Here is a 19,790-nt window from a genome sequence, read left to right as displayed (position 1 = left end):
TACTTTAAAGGTATCATATTTAGGTGATCATCTGCACTTCAGTTTTTTCACTTAACAAAATATCCTGACAATCACTCCACATTAGTTCATAGAAATCTTAATTATTCTGTTACATTGTTGTAGACTATTATGTGGATGTACTACAATTTATTTAACCCCATTCCTGTTGTATGGACATTGAGTTTGTTTCTAGTATTTTGTAATTATAGACTATGCTTTAGGAATAACCTTGTGGATATGTATTTTTGTACTGTTGGAAATGTGTCTTGAGGGTAAATTTCGAGAAGTAGAATTGCTGGGTCAAAAGGTACACACCTATGTGTTGTTGATTACTGTTGTTTTGTTGGATACTATCGAATTGCCTTCCAAAAAGATAGTACTTATTTTCATTCCCACTAACAATACATGAGAGGGCCAGTTTCCCCATAGCCTCCGCAACAGAATGTTACACTTTTTAATTTTTACCAACCTGGTATGTTAGAAATTGTATCTCAATGTACTTTAAATTTCAATTTTCTAATCGTGTGAAGTTGAACATCATTTCATATACTTCAGGGCTATTTTTCATCGTTTATAACAGTGAAATAGGTTTTGTTTCACCTTGATTGATAAATATTGCATAGACTAGAAATTCCAGCTGAGGGAAGTGGTAAGAGCAGACACTGCTGTCTTCTTTCCAAGCATATTAGTTTTCTGTTGGTGTGTAACAAATTACCACAAACTTAGTGGCCTAAACCAATATTCATTTACTATCCCACAGTTCTGTAGGCTGGAAGTTTAGGCATGGGTTAGAGCTGGGTTCTCTACTCAGGGACTTACCAGGCTGAAATCAAGATGTTGGCTGGGGCTGTGACCTCATATGACACCCAAGATCTTTCAAGTTCATTAGTTGGCAGAATTCTGTTCCTTGTGGTTATAGGACTGAAGTCCCCATTTTTTTCTGCTGGCTGTCAGCTAGATCACTCTCAGCTCCTACAGGCTAACCCCAAGTCCTAGCCTCATGACCTTCTCACGACATGGCAGCTTCTTCAAAGGCAACATGAGACTCTCTCCAGTCGGCTGCTATGGAGGGTCTTATGCAATATAAGGTAGTCAGTCCTCTCACCTTTGTCTATGATATAACCCAATTAAAGGAGTGGCTACCACATCTCCCGTCATATTCACAGATCTGCCTATACTCAAGAGAAGGGGATTATACATCTGGATTTTGATGTCTTCCTTTAAAGAGTTTTTGAGTTTGCTTTGGCAGACAGACAGGTTACTACAGATCAGCTTGATCCTTTCAAGGCTTATTTTTTAAGCTTTATTAGATTGGCCCTAGAGTAGCCTTCACTGGTTTAAGGTGTGACTCTTCTGGGGTCTCTAATAAATGCCCAGATATTCAATAGTCTCTACTGTCTGTGTAGTTGGAACTGGACTATCTCCCTGTCCTGCATGAATTCCAAGGATCATTCAGTTTACAGCCTCCCTGCCTGGACTCATGGGGTTTCTCTGTGCGTGTGCAATTTAGTATTCAACCAAAGATTCTAGGAAACCCCTATGCACATTTCTAGAGTTCTTTCTCTATTAGTTTCTTCCTTTCCAGTACTCTCTCCTGCAAATTCCAGCCATTTCAGCATCCAGCGGCGGTCTTTGTCTCCTCAAATGATTGAAATTGCTGCGTTCTACTTAGTTTCCTCTTCTGGTGCAGCAGTTTAGAAAGTGCTTCCAAATAAAGTCCAGGTGATTATAGGGCTCACATCATTTGTTTCCTTTTCTTCAGGGATCACAGCCTTGTGCTGCCTATTTTCTCATATCTAAAACATTTTCTCATGTATTTCTCTATTCTTATTATAGTGTAAGGGTAAGTTTGCTATCACTTACTCTTATGGTCAAAGGCAGAAGTCTCTAAAAATGTTAAATTAATGATCAGCACTTATAGGTATAGATGATCTTGTTTGCAAAGCAGAAACAGAGACACAGACGTAGAGAACAAATGTATGGATACCAAGGGGGAAGGAAGGGGGCAATATGAATTGGGAGAGTGGGATTGACATATATACACTACTGATACTATGTATAAAATAGGTAACTAACGAGAACCTATGTGTGTATAGCACAGAGAACTCTCCTCCCTGCTCTATGGTGACCTAAATGAGAAGGAAATCCGAAAAGGATGGGATATGTGTATACGTATAGCTGATTCACTTTGTTGTACAGTGGAAACTAACACAACATTGTAAAGCAACTATACTCCAATAAAATTTTTTAAAATAAATTAAAAAAAATAAAATAATTTATATACACACGAAAAGTAAGTTGCAAAATGAAAAATGTTTAGATCAGAAGCAAATAAGTTTCAACACTTGAAAAATCTAAATTAAGAGAAAAAAATAATCAGCCTTTATAATTGTAGCAGACAAAGTCTAAGGTGACCCTCCCCCACCATGGTGTCTACCTCCTAGTGTTCAAGCCTTTGTGTAATCCTTTCCCCTTGAGTGTGGGCTGAGCCTTTGGTTTGCTTCTCATCAATAAAATGTGGCAAAGGTGATAGGATGTCACTCCATGATTATATTACATTTTGTAAGACTCCGTCTTGTTCCCAGACTTACTCTAGAGACCCTCCTCACCAGTTTGATGAAGTAAGAAATAAACAACCATGTTAGGAAGCTCACAAATCAGGGTACTGAGGATGACCTCTAGGCGCTGAGGGTGGCCTTCAGCCAACAGCCAAAAAGAAGCTGGGCACTTAGTCTAGAGCAGCAAGCAGATTCTGCCGAATGATTTCTGCCGGCATCCCAAGAGCCTGGCAACATATTCTTCCCCAGTCATGCTTCCAGACTGGAACTGTCTGGCTGACCCCTTGATTGTGGCCTTGCAGAGGACCAGCTAGACTGTGCCTGCACACCTGACCCACAGAAACTGTGAGATAGTAAATGTGTGGGGTTTTTTTTTTATTTTTATTTATTTTTTAAATAGATCTTTATTGGAGTGTAATTGCTTCACAATACTGTTAGTTTCTGTTGTACAACAAAGTTGAATCAATTGTTTTATGCTGCTAAATTTGTAGTACTTTGTTAAATAGCGATAGAAAATGAATACAATAATATTACATTTGTATAAATATCGTTCAGGGACAGCTCATATGATTAGGGTGAAAAATGTAATCTTATGACACTTAAACCTTGCTCCTTGAAAGAGAAGGTTAAAGAGTCAGTGTCAAATGGATTTTCTTTTCTTCCTCTTGTCAGCAGTTGCTGAAAATCATGCCTCATTTTAATTTTTTTCCTATTTGGACATAAGTTTCTTATTATAGACTCTTTTCCTCTGACACTTCTATGTTGCTTTTTTTTTTTTCAGTTGACAGAAGTAGCATATTCTTTCACTCATATTATTTATGAAAGACATCCAGTATCTTAATCATACAGCTTATCTAATGCAATCTGCTTTCTTCCTGAAGACTTTCTCCTTGGAATCCCTATAATTGCTTATTTTAACTTCTTTTCACTGTGTTCCTGAGTTAGATCCAATATTTCTGAGAGCCCATGTCTCCCTCTACCTTTTTCTCTTTTTTTTTTCCCTCTACCTTTGATTCCTTTTTGTTTTGCCTGGTGCACACTCTCAAGTAATTTTTTTCTTTATTTGGAAAGATTATGTGGGAGGGAAAATTTCCAAGTACATGCATATCTGAAAAGTATTTTGCCCTCACAGTATTTGTAGTTTGTACAGTAATAGAATTTTAGGTACAAAATTACTTTTCCTTTGAACTTAGAAGGTATTGCTCTGTTGTATTTTAGCATCCAGTGTTGCCAGTGAAAAGTCTGATTTCAGTCTAACTCCGATTTGTTGATCATTTGTTTTTCCCTCTGTAAACTTTAAGGATCTTGTTATCCTTTGAGTTCTGAAATTTCACTAGAAGGTATCAAGGCATGGGCCTTTTAAATTTCTCCTCCTTGGCCTTCAGTGGGCATTTTCAATTTGAATTAATGTCTTTCTTTAACTCTGGTAATTTGTCTTTCTTCCTTATTTCTGGAACATATTTTAAACAGACTTTAAACTCTCTAAATTGGCCCTATATATCTCTAACTTTTCTCTTGTGTTTTTCATTTTTTAACTTTTTATACTTCATTCTTGGAAATATATCCTGAATTTTATCTAACTGTTCCTGTGTTCTCATTTTTTATTGTTGTCATTTGTATGTTTTTCCAAAATCATATTTTTAATTTCTAAGAATGTTTCTTTGTTCTGATTCCACCTTTTTATAGCAATCTATTTTTAATTTGTAGATACAGTACAAATTAGAATTTTATTTAAGTTGCTTCTTCTGGCCTCAATTCTGCTTATTTATTTTGTTCCATTTCTTTTGTGCTGTGGATTTTTTCATTGTCTGTTAATTTTTCATTATTTAGTCATACCGATGAATGCAAGGCCTTAGTACTTAATATCAGTAGCTTGTAAGATTTTTTTCTGCCCTTGTGTAGCTTCTGTTACTCAGCATCCTTTCCCCTGATTGGAAGGGAGCTGGGAGCTGTGAATGTGGGGAGAGAACTGCCAGACTTTGCTCAGGGCCTGTGGGTGGAAAGCAGACAGGCAGACCAGGCTCTACCCTACACCTTCCTCAAATGAGAGGGATGCCAGTGCTTACACTAAAGTTCATAACCTTCCATACTCAGATTTTTATTTTCTTTGAAGAGTAGTAGGTGACATTAGTTAATGCTTAGGTGATAAGTCTGGTGGGGGGAGGAAAAGTCCCACTGACAGAGCTGGTGTGTGAACAGTCTGGTCACCCTGTTCTCTGCCCTTGTTTCCTACTCCTGCCTTAGTACTGACAAGGCGGAGCTTGAAATCCCCTCAGGGCTCCACTGGGGTAAATAATTCCCACCTCTATCGTAGTCTTCTACTGTGCCCTTCTGGACCATGGTTGGTTTCTCTACCACTCAATTTTAACCTCTTTCTCATTTCTGCAAATATATCAAATTCTCAAGTTCTCTGAAATCTCACTCCCAGAGCTCTCACTCCCTTTTTTATTACTTTACCATCTTTTGGGATAGCATTTTAGAAATGAAGGAATAAACATACCCTTAGTCTGCCCTCTTCTAAGAGAAATGTTGTGTGATTGCCATGGTCATTTTTATTTTCCCAGTATCTATCATAGTGCTTGGTACATAATAGGTCCTTGGTAAAACTTTTCCCTTTTTTAATTTTTTTAAATCTTTTTTTATTATAGTATAGTTGATTTACAATGTTGTGCCAATCTGCTGTACAGCAAAGTGACTCAGTTATACACATAGAGACATGCTTTTTTTTTTTTTTTTTTTTTTGCGGTACGCGGGCCTCTCACTGTTGTGGCCTCTCCCGTTGCGGAGCACAGGCTCCAGATGCGCAGGCCCAGTGGCCATGGCTCACGGGCCCAGCCGCTCCATGGCATGTGGGATCTTCCCGGACCGGAGCACGAACCCGTGTCCCCTGCATCGGCAGGTGGACTCTCAACCACTGCGCCACCAGGGAAGCCCGAGACATGCTTTTTTTATATTCTTTTTCATTATGGTTTATCACAGGATATTCAGTATAGTTCCCTGTGCTCTACATTAGGACCTTGTTGTTTATCCATCCTAAATGTAATAGTTTGCATCTACCAACCCCAAACTCCCAGGCCATCCCTCTCCCTCCTCCCCTCCCCCTCAGCAACCACAAGTCTGTTCTCTGTGTCTATGAGTCAGTTTCTGTTTTGTAGATAGGTTCATTTGTGCCAAATTTTAGATTCCACATGTAAGTGATATCATATGGTATTTGTCTTTCTCTTTCTGACTTACTTCACTTAGTATGGTAATTTCTGGTTACATCTATGTTGCTGCAAATGGCGTTATTTCATTCTTTTTTATGGCTGAGTAGTATTCTATTGTGTATATGTACCACATCTTCTTTATCCAGTAATCTGTCAATGGACATTTAGGTTGTTTCCATGTTTTAGCTATTGTGAACAGTGCTGCTATCTATGAACATGGGGTGCATGTATCTTTTTTTTTTTTTTTGGCTGCGTTGGATCCTTGTTGCTACACACGGGCTCTCTAGTTGCAGTGAGCAGGGGCCACTCCTCATTGCGGTGCGCAGGCTTCTCATTGCGGTGGCCTCTCTTGTTGTGGATCATGGGCTCTAGGTGTGTGGGCCTCAAGTTGTGGAACGCGGGCTCAGTAGTTGTGGCTCATGGGCTCTAGAGTGCAGGCTCAGCAGCCATGGTGCACAGGCTTAGTTGCTTCGCGGCATGCAGGATCCTCCCTGACCTGGGCTCGAACCCGTGTCCCCGCATTGGCAGGCAGACTCCCAACCACTGCGCCACCAGGGAAGCCTATGTATCTTTTTGAATTATAGTTTTCTCTAGGTATATTCCCAGGAGTGGATTGCTGGATCATATGGTATTTTAGTTTTCTGAGGAACCTCCATACTGTTTTCCATAGTGGCTGTACCTGGTAAACTTTTCTACGATAGAAAATGAATGATCAAGACTGTACTGCTCCAGAAAGATATGTATTCTTCTGTGTCTTAAGAACTTGTAAAAATTCCACAGCCCTTAATAATCTCAACTAGGGCTTCCCTGGTGACGCAGTGGTTGAGAGTCCGCCTGCCAGTGCAGGGGACGCGGGTTCGTGCCCCGGTCCGAGAAGATCCCACATGCCGTGGAGCGGCTGGGCCCGTGAGCCATGGCCGCTGAGCCTGCGCGTCCGGAGCCTATGCTCCGTAAGGGGAGAGGCCACAACAGTGAGAGGCCCGCGTACCGCAAAAAAAAAAAAAAAAAAAAAAAAACCTCAACTAAACAAGCTCTGCCTCCAATTCTTTTTCCAAAGTAGTGTTTCACAATGAACTGTATGCAATCCCATAACCATTATCAGTCTCTCCCCATTCACTTCTCCCCTTACTTACTCTGTCTCTATGAATTTACCTGTCTCAGACATTTCATATAAATGGAATCATGTAATATATGACCCTCTGTGTCTGGCTTCTTCCATTTAGCATATTTCCAAGGTTTATCCATGTTGCAGAGTATATTGGAACTTCATTCCTTTTAATAGTTGAGTGATATTTCATTCCATGGATATACCATACTTTGTTTATTATTCCGGAGTTGATGGACATGTGAGTTGCTTCCAGTTTGAGGCCATTTTGAATACTGTTGCTATGAGTATGCATGTATCAATACAAGTTTGTTTTTTTGTATCTTCATTGGAGTATAATTGCTTTACAGTGTTGTGTTAGTTTCTGCTGTACAACAAAGTGAATCAGCTATACATATACATATATCCCCATATCCCCTCCCTCTGGAGCCTCCCTCCCACCCTCCCTATCCCACCCTCTAGGTCATCACAAAGCTCAATACAGGTTTTTATGTGGTTATTTGTTTTCAGTTCTCTTGGGTATATATTTAAGAATGGAATTGCTACCTCATGCAGCATCATTCTGGAATATTATGAACAAGTTTTTGCCCCCCAAAATTAGGCAACTTAGGTGAAATGGACAAATTCTGAGACTCAAATTACCAAAACTGACTCAGAAAGAAATAGAAAACCTTTAAAAGACCTAAAACAAGTAAAGTAAGTGAATCAAAAAGAAATGCTTGGACTCAGAGGGCTTTAGCAGTGAACTCTTATCAGATATTTCACAAAGAAATAAGAATTAACCTTAGCAGTCTCTTCCAGAAGATAGAGGAGGAGGAACAACTCATTGTATGAAGTCAATATTACCTTGATTCTAAAGCCAGACAAAGTTATCACAAGAAAAAGATTATGAACCCATATCCCTCATGAAAATGTACACAAAAATCCTCAACAAAATCTTAGCAAATCAAATCCAGCAACATATAAAAAAGATTATACATTATGACCAAGGGGTTATCCCAGGAATGTAAAGTTGATTTAATAACTGAACATAAATTAATGTAGTACACCATAGTAATAGAAGAAAGGACCCAAACCTCATGATCATCTCACTAGATATAGAAAAAGCATTTGACAAAATCCAACACCCATTCATGATAAAAACCTGGAATAGAAGGGGACTTCCTAACCTGATAAAGAGCATCTACTAAAAAGCCTCCAGGTAACGGCATACTAAATGGAGAAAGACTGAATGCTTTCCCCCCAGCTAAGATTGGGAATAAAGCAAGAATGTTTGCTCTAGCAGACTTCTAATTAGCATTGTAGTAGAGGTTATAGTCAACTTAATAATGGAAAAAAATTTTAAACATCCAGTTTGGAAGGGGAGAAGTTAAAACTGTCTTTGTTTTCATTATCCTATATGTATAAAATTCTCAAGGAATTCACACACCCAAAAACCTACTAGAACTAGTAATGAATTCAGTGTTGTTGCAAGATACAAAATAAATATACTCTCTCAAACTCTCCAGAAAAATGAATGGAGAGATATTCCATTTGTAAATCATATATCTGATAAAGGAATTATATCTAGAACATATAAAGAATTCTTAAAATTCAATAGTAAGAATACAGGCAACTTAGTATTGTAAAGGGGCAAAAGATTTTAATATACATATACCAAAGAAGATATAGGAATGACTAATAAGCACATGAAAAGATGTTCAACATTATTGCTCAGCAGAGTGCTGTCACTGTATAGCTACAGAGATGACTACTGCAGAATCTTGTTTTAATCCTAAAGAACAATCATTACATTGTTCAAACAGACAGAAGCTTATACTATAAAATGTTGTACATTCATAGTAATTTTAAATTACCTTTATGTTCTAAGAAGCTGTCCTACATAGGAGCTTTGTAGGTTTTTCATGTGTAACATATTATATAAATTTATCTTTTGAATATAATAAATGTTTTCATATAAAAAAATAAAATCATAATGAGATACTACTTCATACTCAATAGAATGGCTATAATCAAGAAGACCAAAAATAATAAGTCTTGGCAAGGATGTGGAGAAACTGAAACCTTCGTGCTTCGCTGGTGGGAATGTAAAATGATACAGCCACTTTGGAAGACACTTTGGCATTGTCTTTAAACTTTAAACATAAAATTACCATCCCACCCGACATTTCCCCCAAGAGAAATGAAAACATTTCCACAAAAACTTTAACACAAATTATCATAACAGCATTATTCATAATAATCAAAAACTGGAGAGACTTCCCTGGTGGGGCAGTGGTTAAGAATCCACCTGCCAATGCAGGGGACACCGGTTCGAGCCCTGGTCCAGGAAGATCCCACATGCCGTGGAACAACTAAGCCCGTGCACCACAACTACTGAGCCTGTGCTCTGGAGCCCGTGAGCCACAGCTACTGAGCCCGTGTACCGCAACTACTGAAGCCCACACACCTAGAGCCTGTGCTCCACAATAAGAGAAGCCACTGCAATGAGAAGCCCGTGCACCGCAACGAAGAGTAGCCCCCACTCGCCGCAACTAGAGAAAGCCTGAGCAATGAAGACCCAATACAGGCAAAAATTAATTAATTATTTAATCAACTAATTAAAAAAAAAAAACCACAAAACTGGAAACAAGCCATTGCCCATCGATTGATGAATGAATTAAACACCATGTGGTCTATCCATGTAGTGTAACACTTTTCAGCCGGAAGGAAGTATTGGTTCATGCTACAACATGGATAAACCTTGAAAGCAGTATGCTAACTGAAGAAAGCTAGATGCAAAAGACTGCAAATTGTATGATTCCATTTATGTGACATGTCTGGGAAAGGTAAATCTACAGATACAAAAAGCAGGTGACTGGAGGCTGTAGGTGGGAACAGGTGTGACTGCAAATAGGCACAAGGGATCTTTTTTAGTCATACACTAGATTGGGGTGGTGGGTGTACCACTCTGTCAATATATTAAAAATCATTGAATTTTACACTTAAATTGGGTGAATTTTATGGCATACAGATTGTACCTCACTAAATCTATTTTTTAAAAAGGGTGAGGTGGGTGCTCACTTTGGCAGCACATATACTAAAATTGGAACGATACAGAGAAGAGGATTGGCAGATACAAGCCAATGTAGGATAGATAAACAACAACAATTTACTGTCTAGCCCAGGGAACTATGTTCAATATCTTGTAATAAACTATAATGGAAAAGAATCTGGAAAAGAATATATATATATATACACACATACAACTAAGTCACTTTGCTGTACACCTGAAACTAACACAGTACTGTAAATCAACTATACTTCAATAATTAAAAAAATTTTTTTTCAATTAAAAAGGATGAGGTGGGAAACAGGAGGTTGTGCCACACACTATATTCTTGCACGTAACTTCCTACTAACCTTGTGAGGTGGTGATGGCGTCTAATTCTGTTGCTGAGGACGCGAAAGCTCAGCAGGCATCACTTCCCTGATCAAAGTTGCCCAAGTAATTAAGTTGCCAAGAATATAGATAAAAGATATATATTGATTAAGAGGTGATTCACTGGGAGAATTCATTTGAAAATCCCATTATTATACTCTAGTGCTCATATGACATTCATATTGAAGACACCTAGAATGTGGTTGGAGGATAACAACCAGAAAGAGCTACTTTGAATGGTTTCTGGAGTCATCATCTCTTAGCCCAGGTTAAATTCACTGATGAAATTAATGGGATTTTCTTTGTATATATGCGGGATTTTAAGAAAGTGATACCGAATGGTCTGAAAATGGCAGTGGAGAGTGAAGAAAAGGCTACTTTAAGCCTTTGACCTCAAGTTCATTTCAGAAGTTTGAAAAGAAAGTAGTGCCCGTAAGTGAAATCAGGTTAGATAAGCTGAAAAATTGGTCAAGAAAAGATTGAAATTATATTGAAATTTACTAGCAGTAGAAGAGAAATGAGAGAAGATATATACCTTTCTATAGAACAGGGGGCAGGCCTTAGGAAAAGAGTGTCAAAGTGAAAAAGTATGTATGAATCTGCCAAACATATAGGACCCAACACAGCATCAATAGCTCAGTGATATAAATTGGTCTGATAGATTTAGAACTGAATAATGAAACTATGATTAATAATATCCACAAAGATGTAATTGTACTTTGGAACAGCAGCAGTAAAGAGGGAATCATCTTATTTATATTTTTGAGAGGGACAGAAAAAGGAGTAAATCCTCCCTTTTCACTTAACAGTAAGAAAGATATGTTTACCTGATTAATTCAGAGACCACATAACCCTTTTGTGTAGCATGATAGGAGGTGGGAAAAGTAGAGTCAGTACTGAAATAGATGGTGTCTAATTTTCTCCCAGCTCTGCAATATGTGAAAGAAACATTTCCTTAACAGTTAAAATGAGAGATGAATTCTAGGTATTCTTAGTATAGACCAGAAGAAGGCTTCAAAATAGATTTTAAAAGAACAAAACTGCCTGAATTTTTAATACAGCTATTATGAGAGAAGAGAATCTTCTACGGCTTAGCGTTAGATTTTATCACAAAGAAAGTTCTTTTACATAGATCTTTTTTCCAATATGCTTATAGGTTTGAAATACTTATTTTGATTGGTCTAGTTCTTCTTTCATCTCTGAAGTCTTTTATACCTCATAGAAGTATTATATTGAAAATTTATAGATGTTTTTGGTCTTTTTCAGTTCTCTAGAGAAAATACCACTTAGGTTCTGCTCTACACATATATGTGGTTGATTATATCCTAGAACATAGTGACTTTTGCTAAATGAAGTTCCAGCTAGTTTAGGCAACCGGTTTTTTTGTATGTAGCATTTACTGATTACTGAAGTAAGAGGGCCTGTTCTGTACTTTGATGATGTTAGACAGCATCAAAATTACATCTCATTGGGAATAATTGGCATCTTCTTTATCTATCCTATGCCTTATCAGTTATTTCTGCTTTAGGCAAAGGGACTTGATATTCTTTTTTTTTTTTTTTTTTTTTTTTTGCGGTACGCGGGCCTCTCACCGTTGTGACCTCTCCCATTGCGGAGCACAGGTTCTGCGGCCATGGCTCACGGGCCCAGCCACTTCGCGGCATGTGGGATCTTCCTGGACCGGGGCACGAACCCCTGTCCCCTGAATTGGCAGGCGGACTCTCAACCACTGCGCCACCAGGGAAGCCCGACTTGATATTCTTTAAGTAGCACTAGGCCTAACTTCTAGAGATATTTTAGACCTGTGCCATACAATATGGTAAGCACTAGCCTCATGGCTTTTATACATATAAGATGTGGCTAGTTCAAATTGAGATTTGCTTTTCAAAGCTTAGTATGAGAAAAACTCATTAAATTTTTAAAATATTGATTTTATGTTGAAATATATTTGGAATACACTGGGTTAAATAGAGCATAATATTAAAACTAATTTCACCTGTTTCTTTTTACTATTTTCAATGGGACTACTAGAAAATTTAATTACATATGTACTGTATTTCTGTTGGACAATATTCATCTATAATAGTAAACCATTTCAGTGAATGTGTTTTAGCTGTCAGTGATATTTTTAATGTCAGTTAGTTATTTGTATTCAAATGTTTGTTCTCCTTACAACAAAAAGAAATTTTGGCATTTTGATTTTTTTTTAGGCCTCTCAAAGAACAATTTTCTAGATCTTCATTTTTCATACTAAATTTTATGAGAATCATAATATCATTGTATGTTTTTGTTTCCTCAAATAAGAAAATGTTGGGAATTCTCTGGTGGTCCAGTGGTTAGGACTTGGTGCTTTCACTGCTGGGGCCCCGGATTCAATCCCTGATTGGGGAACTAAGATCCCGCAAGGTGTGTGGCACGGCCAAAAAAAAAAGAAGAAGAAAATGTTTACCACAATAGACTTTTTGAGAGCTGATTTTCATTACCCAATAGCCACTTAAATTTTTTAATGCAAAGAAGGCATCTGACCCTTAGAATGGGAGAAAGTATTTGCAAACGAATCAACGGACAAAGGATTAATCTCCAAAATATATAAACAGTTCATGCAGCTCAATATTAAAAAAACAAATAACCCAATCCAAAAATGGGCAGAAGACCTAAACAGACATTTCTCCAAAGGAGACATACAGATGGCCAAGAGGCACATGAAAAGCTGCTCAACATCACTAATTATTAGAGAAATGCAAATCAAAATTACAATGAGGTACCACCTCACACCAGTTAGAATGGGCATCATCAGAAAATCTACAAACAACAAATGCTGGAGAGGGTGTGGAGAAAAGGGAACCCTCTTGCACTGTTGGTGGGAATGTAAATTGATACAGCCGCTAGGGAGAACAGTATGGAGGTTCCTTAAAAAACTAAAAATAGAATTACCATATGATCCAGCAGTCCCACTACTGGGCATATACCCAGAGAAAACCACAATTCAAAAAGACACATGCACCCCAATGTTCATTGCAGCACTATTTATGATAGCCAGGTCATGGAAGCAACCTAAATGCCCATTGACAGATGAATGGGTAAAGAAGATGTGGTACATATATGCAATGGAATATTACTCAGCCATAAAAAGGAATGAAATTGGGTCATTTGTTGAGACGTAGATGGATCTAGAGACTGTCATACAGAGTGAAGTAAGTCAGAAAGAGAAAAACAAATATCGTATATTAATGCATATATGTGGAACCTAGAAAAATGGTAGAGATGAACCGGTTTGCAGGGCAGAAATTGAGACACAGATGTAGAGAACAAACGTAGGAACACCAAGGGGGGAAAGCAGCGGCGGGGGTGGGGTGGGGTGTGATGAATTGGGCGATTGGGATTGACATGTACACAATGATGTGTATAAAATTGATGACTAATAAGAACCTGCTGTATAAAAAAATTTAGAGAAAACCTATTTATTAGGTTTATAGACATGTGTGCAATTAAAAAAAAAACACTACTGTTACCTTGGAAAAAAAAAAAGACTATACATTTTCCTGTAAGCACAGGTTTAGTCACATCCAAGTTTTGGTATGTAATAGTTTTATTATCATTCAGTTCAAATTATTTTCTAACTCCAATTGTGATTTGTTTTTTGGGGGGTTACTTAGAAGTAGTGTATTTCATAACTTCTAGTTACTTTTTTGTTACTGATTTGTAGCTTAACTGCAAGTCAAGAAACACACTTTGTATAATTTTAATACTTTGAAATTTGTTAAAATTTGCCTTATAGCACAGTATGGTCAGTTTTAAAAATGTTCCAAGCGTGCTTGAAAATCATTTGTAATTTAAAGTTTTGGAGTATAGTGACTGTATATCTGCGTGTTGAATCAAATTTGCTGCTCACGTTATTTAAGTTTTTTATATCCTTACTAATTTTTTTTGGGGGGTCTACTGGTTCTGAAAGAGTTATCCTCTATCAGTGAATGACAGCAGTATGTTAAATCTCCTATTATGATAGTGAATTTGTCTATTTTTTCCTTGTAGCTCTGTTGCTCTATATAATTTGAAGTTAAGTACATACAAATTTAAAAATTCCTGGTAAATTGGTCTTGTTGATATGAAGTGCCCTTGTTTATTTCTAGTAATGCTTTTGCTTTCAAGTCTACTGTATCTATTATTATATAATTTCCTTTTAGTTTATATTTGCACAGTATATCTTTTCCAGTTCTTTTACTTTCAACCTTTTGTACCATTATGTTTTGTTTTTTAATAAACTTTTAAAAATTAAAAAAAAAAGGCATCTGGACATATGCCTTTAGTTATTTTCGTACTGTTTCTGTACATGTTATTGACACTTATTTGAGAAAAATGTGTAACTTTTAGTTTTTCTTGATTTCATTGCTTTGTTTTGATTTTTCTGTAGAGACTACTAAGGAGATTTCTGAATGAAAATGCTTTTCAGAAGCTTGGATTTTTTTGCTTGTACATTTCTTCCCCAGAGCAGTTGTGTTCTGTAGTTAGAGCTTCTGTGTTTTTTTAATTTTTAATAGGAAATTGGAAATGGAAAGCTGTGTTCCCTGTTTGTTTTATGGTTACTTTATTGCTCTTGCCTCTTAAAGTAGGTTCATGGCTTTGGTTCTTAAAATGTTTGTTTTTGTGGTTAATTTCCCTAGAAACACTAAACTCGGTTAATAAAAAAGGACATGTTTAGAGGTTACTGGATGGTAAATTAATTATTCAGTTGATTCTAGATTATGGTTGAATAAAGCAGCCATTCTTCCAAAAACATTTACAGAAGGTCACTTTCTAATATGATTCCCTTTTCAGGCACTACAGACACCACCTCCAACAACACCGCAGCCGTGATTTCCACAGCGCCTCCAGCTTCCTCAGCAGTCACTTCCCCTTCTCTGAGTCCCTCCCCCTCTGCCTCAGCCTCCACCTCTGAGGCATCCAGTGCCAGTGAGACCAGCACAACACACACCACCTCCACTCCTTTGTCCTCTCCTCTTGGGACCAGCCAGGTGATGGTGACAGCATCAGGGTTGCAGACAGCAGCAGCTGCTGCCCTCCAAGGAGCTGCACAGTTGCCAGCAAATGCCAGTCTTGCTGCCATGGCTGCGGCTGCAGGACTAAACCCAGGCCTAATGGCACCCTCACAGTTTGCAGCTGGGTAAGGTGCTTTCTCATCTTGTTTACATCTGAGAAACAGCTAGGAGGTCATCCCTGAAGTAACTTATAGGGAATACTTTTTCATCACTATCTTAAATGCAAAAAAAGACAAAAAACAAAAACAAAAAATCCTTTAAAGCCATAATCTCTTTGAAATGGGTTGCTCTATAGTAGTAGCACAAGGATTTTGATTATGGTTGGAATTAAGTTTCTTAACACTCTGGAAGGACAGTAGTCATACCTTTATTTCTACATGAAGATACAGAACACCAGGCCACTGATTATACCTGAGTGATGGGGCCAGGAAGAAAGCCCAGGATTCCTGACTCTTATTCTTATGCTTTCTCCATTAAGCTCTGAACTGTCTGCTTTCTAATTCTCAAACATAAATAAGAGATACAGTAATAGGATTCCTAATTTTATATTACCATGAAACAAATAAGAATTACTTCGTAAATATATTCCTTTCTCTGGCATTTTTTTCCCTTTTGTTTTGAAGAAAGGAGAATGAAGTAATTCAAAGAGTCAAAATGACTGCAAGTTTTACATTTTGTGTGAACCATAACCTCGTTTTGCTTTGTACAAGTGAGCGTCAAGGAAAGCAGTAACTTGGAAGTACTAACCACACCATGTAAGAGTGTAAAGAGAGTAACATATTTCCATATACTTCCCCAGTTGTATTTTCCTTTTTCTTATCCATTTGGGTATGTTGTCAAACTGAGACAGGCATCTACATTGTAATAAAGTGACTGTTCTTCTGTACTTTCAGAGGTGCCTTACTCAGTCTCAATCCAGGGACCCTGGGTGGTGCTCTCAGCCCAGCTCTGATGAGCAACAGTACACTGGCAACTATTCAAGGTCAGTAGAATTTTTTTCCTTACTTAGCATTTTTTTTTTTTTTTTTAATGGTGGAAGTCTGTTTTGCTAGAGGTGAAAGTGATGGGAAGAGATAGTTGAATTGATAATGCTCGCTAACCTGAGGACCAAGAATGTGTCCTTGTAAACAGCTTTGTAAGAGAAATATAGGTGTCGGTCTGTAAGAACAGGAAATATACTTAGTTTGGTGTATTAAAGCAGGACTGAGACTTCCCTGGCAGGCCAGCGGTTACGACTCCGAGCTTCCACTATAGGGGGCGCGGGGGGTCCTATCCCTGGTCAGGGAACTAAGATCCCACATGCTGCATGGTGTGGCCAAAAAAAAAGAAAGAAAGAAAGAAACAAGGACTTTAATGCTGATATTTATCTTCTTATGTAAATAGACTTGGAGGCAGAATTTCCTCCTACATTTATCTAAATAGTCATCCAAGACCCATCCCCAGGCAAACTTGACCAAGAAAAATTCTCCAGTCCCCACCCCCGCCCCTAAGAGAGCCTTATACAAGAAGGCCCTATAACGAATTAACATTGGAGCACATCGTGCAGACTTCAGGAGTACTTTTAATTCTTGTTAGGTTCTTCCCTTTGTATATCCCCATCATTATAGAGCATATATTCTCTTGGATTTTAATGTCTCTTTTCCAAGCCCAGATGGGTCCCTTTTGGCCTTAGCATGCTATCCAGTCTAAAATGAGTCTAAATCCACTCATTCTATATATTGAAGGGTTTGATTTGTTTAACGTCTGAGCTTTGTGTTTGAAGATGCTTGCTGTTACGTGATTCAAGGAAACACTTTGAGATATCACTATATTGATCTGAGAAATTTTTCTTAAAATAATTTGGGCTTAAATGAGAGTTCTTGGGGCCAAAAATAAGCTGTTAGTGAACTTCAATTAAGATTAGTGTTTCGATGAAAAATAAATAAAAGAAGAAATAAATTAAGAAATGAAAAAAAATAAAGAAATAAATTAAGAAATGAAAAAAAAAAGATTAGTGTTTCGGGCTTCCCTGGTGGCGCAGTGGCTGAGAGTCCGCCTGCCGATGCAGGGGTCACGGGTTCGTGCCCCGGTCCGGGAAGATCCCACATGCCGCGGAGCAGCTGGGCCTGTGAGCCATGGCCGCTGAGTCTGCACGTCCGGAGCCTGTGCTTCGCAACAGGAGAGGCCACACAGTGAGAGGCCTGCGTACCGCAAAAAAAAAAAAAAAAAAAATTAGTGTTTCATGGATGATATCTCTACAGTATACTGTAGACAATATTAGTTCCAGACAAATCTAAAACATGACCTAGATTACCTTACATTATATTGACTTTCTCATTGACTAAATCATGTGAAATTGATGGTTAGATCTGTAAAGCTTTTATTATAAAAGGATTTCTTTTTGGAGTAAGATTTGTGATAAATCACGTTTTCTCTTGCATTTCGGTGTACCTCTGGTGTACCTCTGTAGTGATACTAAAAAGGCAAGATGCCTTCCATAGGGCGTAACTGAGTACAGAACAGGTACTCTCTGGGAAGATCTAGAACTGGACTGTGACCCTAAGCCTGGAATCTCAGAAAACGTCAAGCTGCACCAAGACTCACTGTTCTGTACTCTTTGTGTCATCATGTTCAAAGTCAAGGACATTCCCTCAGCTCCTCTCTCTTTCTTTATATATTATGTAAGAAATCAATCATTTTTAATGCCACCAGGAAATACATGTGCCTCAAATATACATGTGAGGATGTGGTTATGTGAGTGAGGGGATTGTGGGGGGTTGTCAGATACAGGAAAAGATATTAGAGTACCCAATTATTTTAATGAAAATTTTGATGATGAAGGAGAAGCAACAGCATCACAGGAAAATTCTTACGTATTAAAGCAAGTCCTAAGCTTAGAACCCACCTGCATCAGTATAGCTCTGCTTTCCTCCTACAGAGACTCATCATTCTCCTTTGTGCAGGTCATAGAAATTAAATGTTTTGAAGTAAGAAACGAATCACACCTTCTACTTTATTTGTTAATATATAACTTATTTTAGAACTAAAGTCTTTTCGAAAGACAGTTTTTATCTTGTATATCACACTATAAAGTACTCAAATTTATCAGTAATGCCAGTTGGTTTGATAAAAGCTAACTATATTTTAACGCCTTAATCACTGTAGCTAGTTTGTTTTTTGAATGGAGGTAATCTAAAGGCAGTGATCTTCATTAAAAACAAAATTATTGGATTTAACAAATATTTCTAGGTAGATGGAATAAAGTTGAGATTTCAAGATAGAAACATGACTCTTTGATTCTCCTCTCACCTATCCTGATCATGCTCATTAAATTAGAGTTTTCAGGGGGCTTCCCTGGTGGCGCAGTGGTTGGGGGTCCGCCTGCCGATGCGGGGGGCGCGGGTTCATGCCCCGGTCCGGGAGGATCCCGCGTGCCGCGGAGCGGCTGGGCCCGTGGGCCACGGCTGCTGGGCCTGCGCATCCAGAGCGTGTGCTCCACGGCGGGAGGGGCCGCAGCCGTGAGGGGCCCCCGTACCACAGGAAAAAAAAAAAAATTAGAGTTTTCAGCCCTTTAGGCTCTTTCAAAATTATAAATAAACTTTAGTTGGTGACAATATAGTGCTGTAATTAAGGGTAAAAAATTCAGTTAAGGGATGTGCTTTCTCCATCTGGGTTGTGGGAAAACTCAGTACATTTGATGTGTTGTTTGGCTTCTCTGGGATGATGCTAACATTCTCCTTCCTGCCTGTTTTGCGGGGGGTTTGTCTGTAGCTCTTGCTTCTGGTGGCTCTCTTCCAATAACGTCACTGGATGCAACTGGGAACCTGGTATTTGCCAATGCGGGAGGAGCCCCCAACATCGTGACTGCCCCTCTGTTCCTGAACCCTCAGAACCTCTCTCTGCTCACCAGCAACCCAGTTAGCTTGGTCTCTGCCGCTGCAGCCTCTGCAGGGAATACTGGACCTGTAGCCAGCCTCCATGCCACCTCCACCTCAGCTGAGCCCCTCCAGACCTCTCTCTTCACAGCGGCCTCTGCCAGCGGGGCTGCCTCCACCACCACCGCCTCCAAGGCACAGTGAGCTGGGCTGAGCGACGCCGCCAGCCCCCTTCTTCACTCCGAGTGCAACTGGCTGCCAGCCTGGCTGAGACTGAAACACGTGATGGGCTTCCTCTTGCCGTGTTGCAAGGGCAAGGGAGAGGAGGGAGAGAAGAAAAAACACATGCCGGAAAAAAAGGATGGAAATGGGACAACATTTGCCTAATTTTGTAATAAAACACTGTCTTTTCAGGATTGCTTCATGGATTGGAGAACTTTCTAACCAAAAATTTTAAAAAAACAAAAAAAAAGGCAGAAACAAAAAATCAAAAACAAACAAACAAAAAAATAAGTGAAAGGACTACTTATCATTTCCAGCAGTCATGATGACGAGTTAAGGTGGGTTACCAATTCCAATATAGGAAGGGGATTTCTTGTTTGTCTAAATT

At 38.6% G+C, this 19,790-nt stretch overlaps 1 protein-coding gene across 1 annotated transcript in view; it reads left to right on the top strand.

The window, feature by feature from the left end:
* Nucleotides 1-19,568, top strand: part of POU2F1 (POU class 2 homeobox 1) — a 173,764-nt gene extending 154,196 nt beyond the window's left edge. The window contains exons 14-16 of the mRNA XM_060142215.1: nucleotides 15,106-15,451; nucleotides 16,220-16,308; nucleotides 19,077-19,568. Of these exons, the coding sequence (XP_059998198.1) occupies nucleotides 15,106-15,451; nucleotides 16,220-16,308; nucleotides 19,077-19,384 (743 nt within the window). The 3' untranslated portion in view covers nucleotides 19,385-19,568. The remainder of the gene's footprint in view (nucleotides 1-15,105; nucleotides 15,452-16,219; nucleotides 16,309-19,076) is intronic.
* Nucleotides 19,569-19,790: the final 222 nt, after the last annotated feature.

The sequence above is a fragment of the Lagenorhynchus albirostris genome, chromosome 2, assembly GCF_949774975.1.
Source record: "Lagenorhynchus albirostris chromosome 2, mLagAlb1.1, whole genome shotgun sequence".
Taxonomy (NCBI): Eukaryota; Metazoa; Chordata; class Mammalia; order Artiodactyla; family Delphinidae; genus Lagenorhynchus; species Lagenorhynchus albirostris.
Note: the sequence above shows the minus strand (reverse complement) of the source record. Positions and strands in the feature narration are given on the sequence as shown.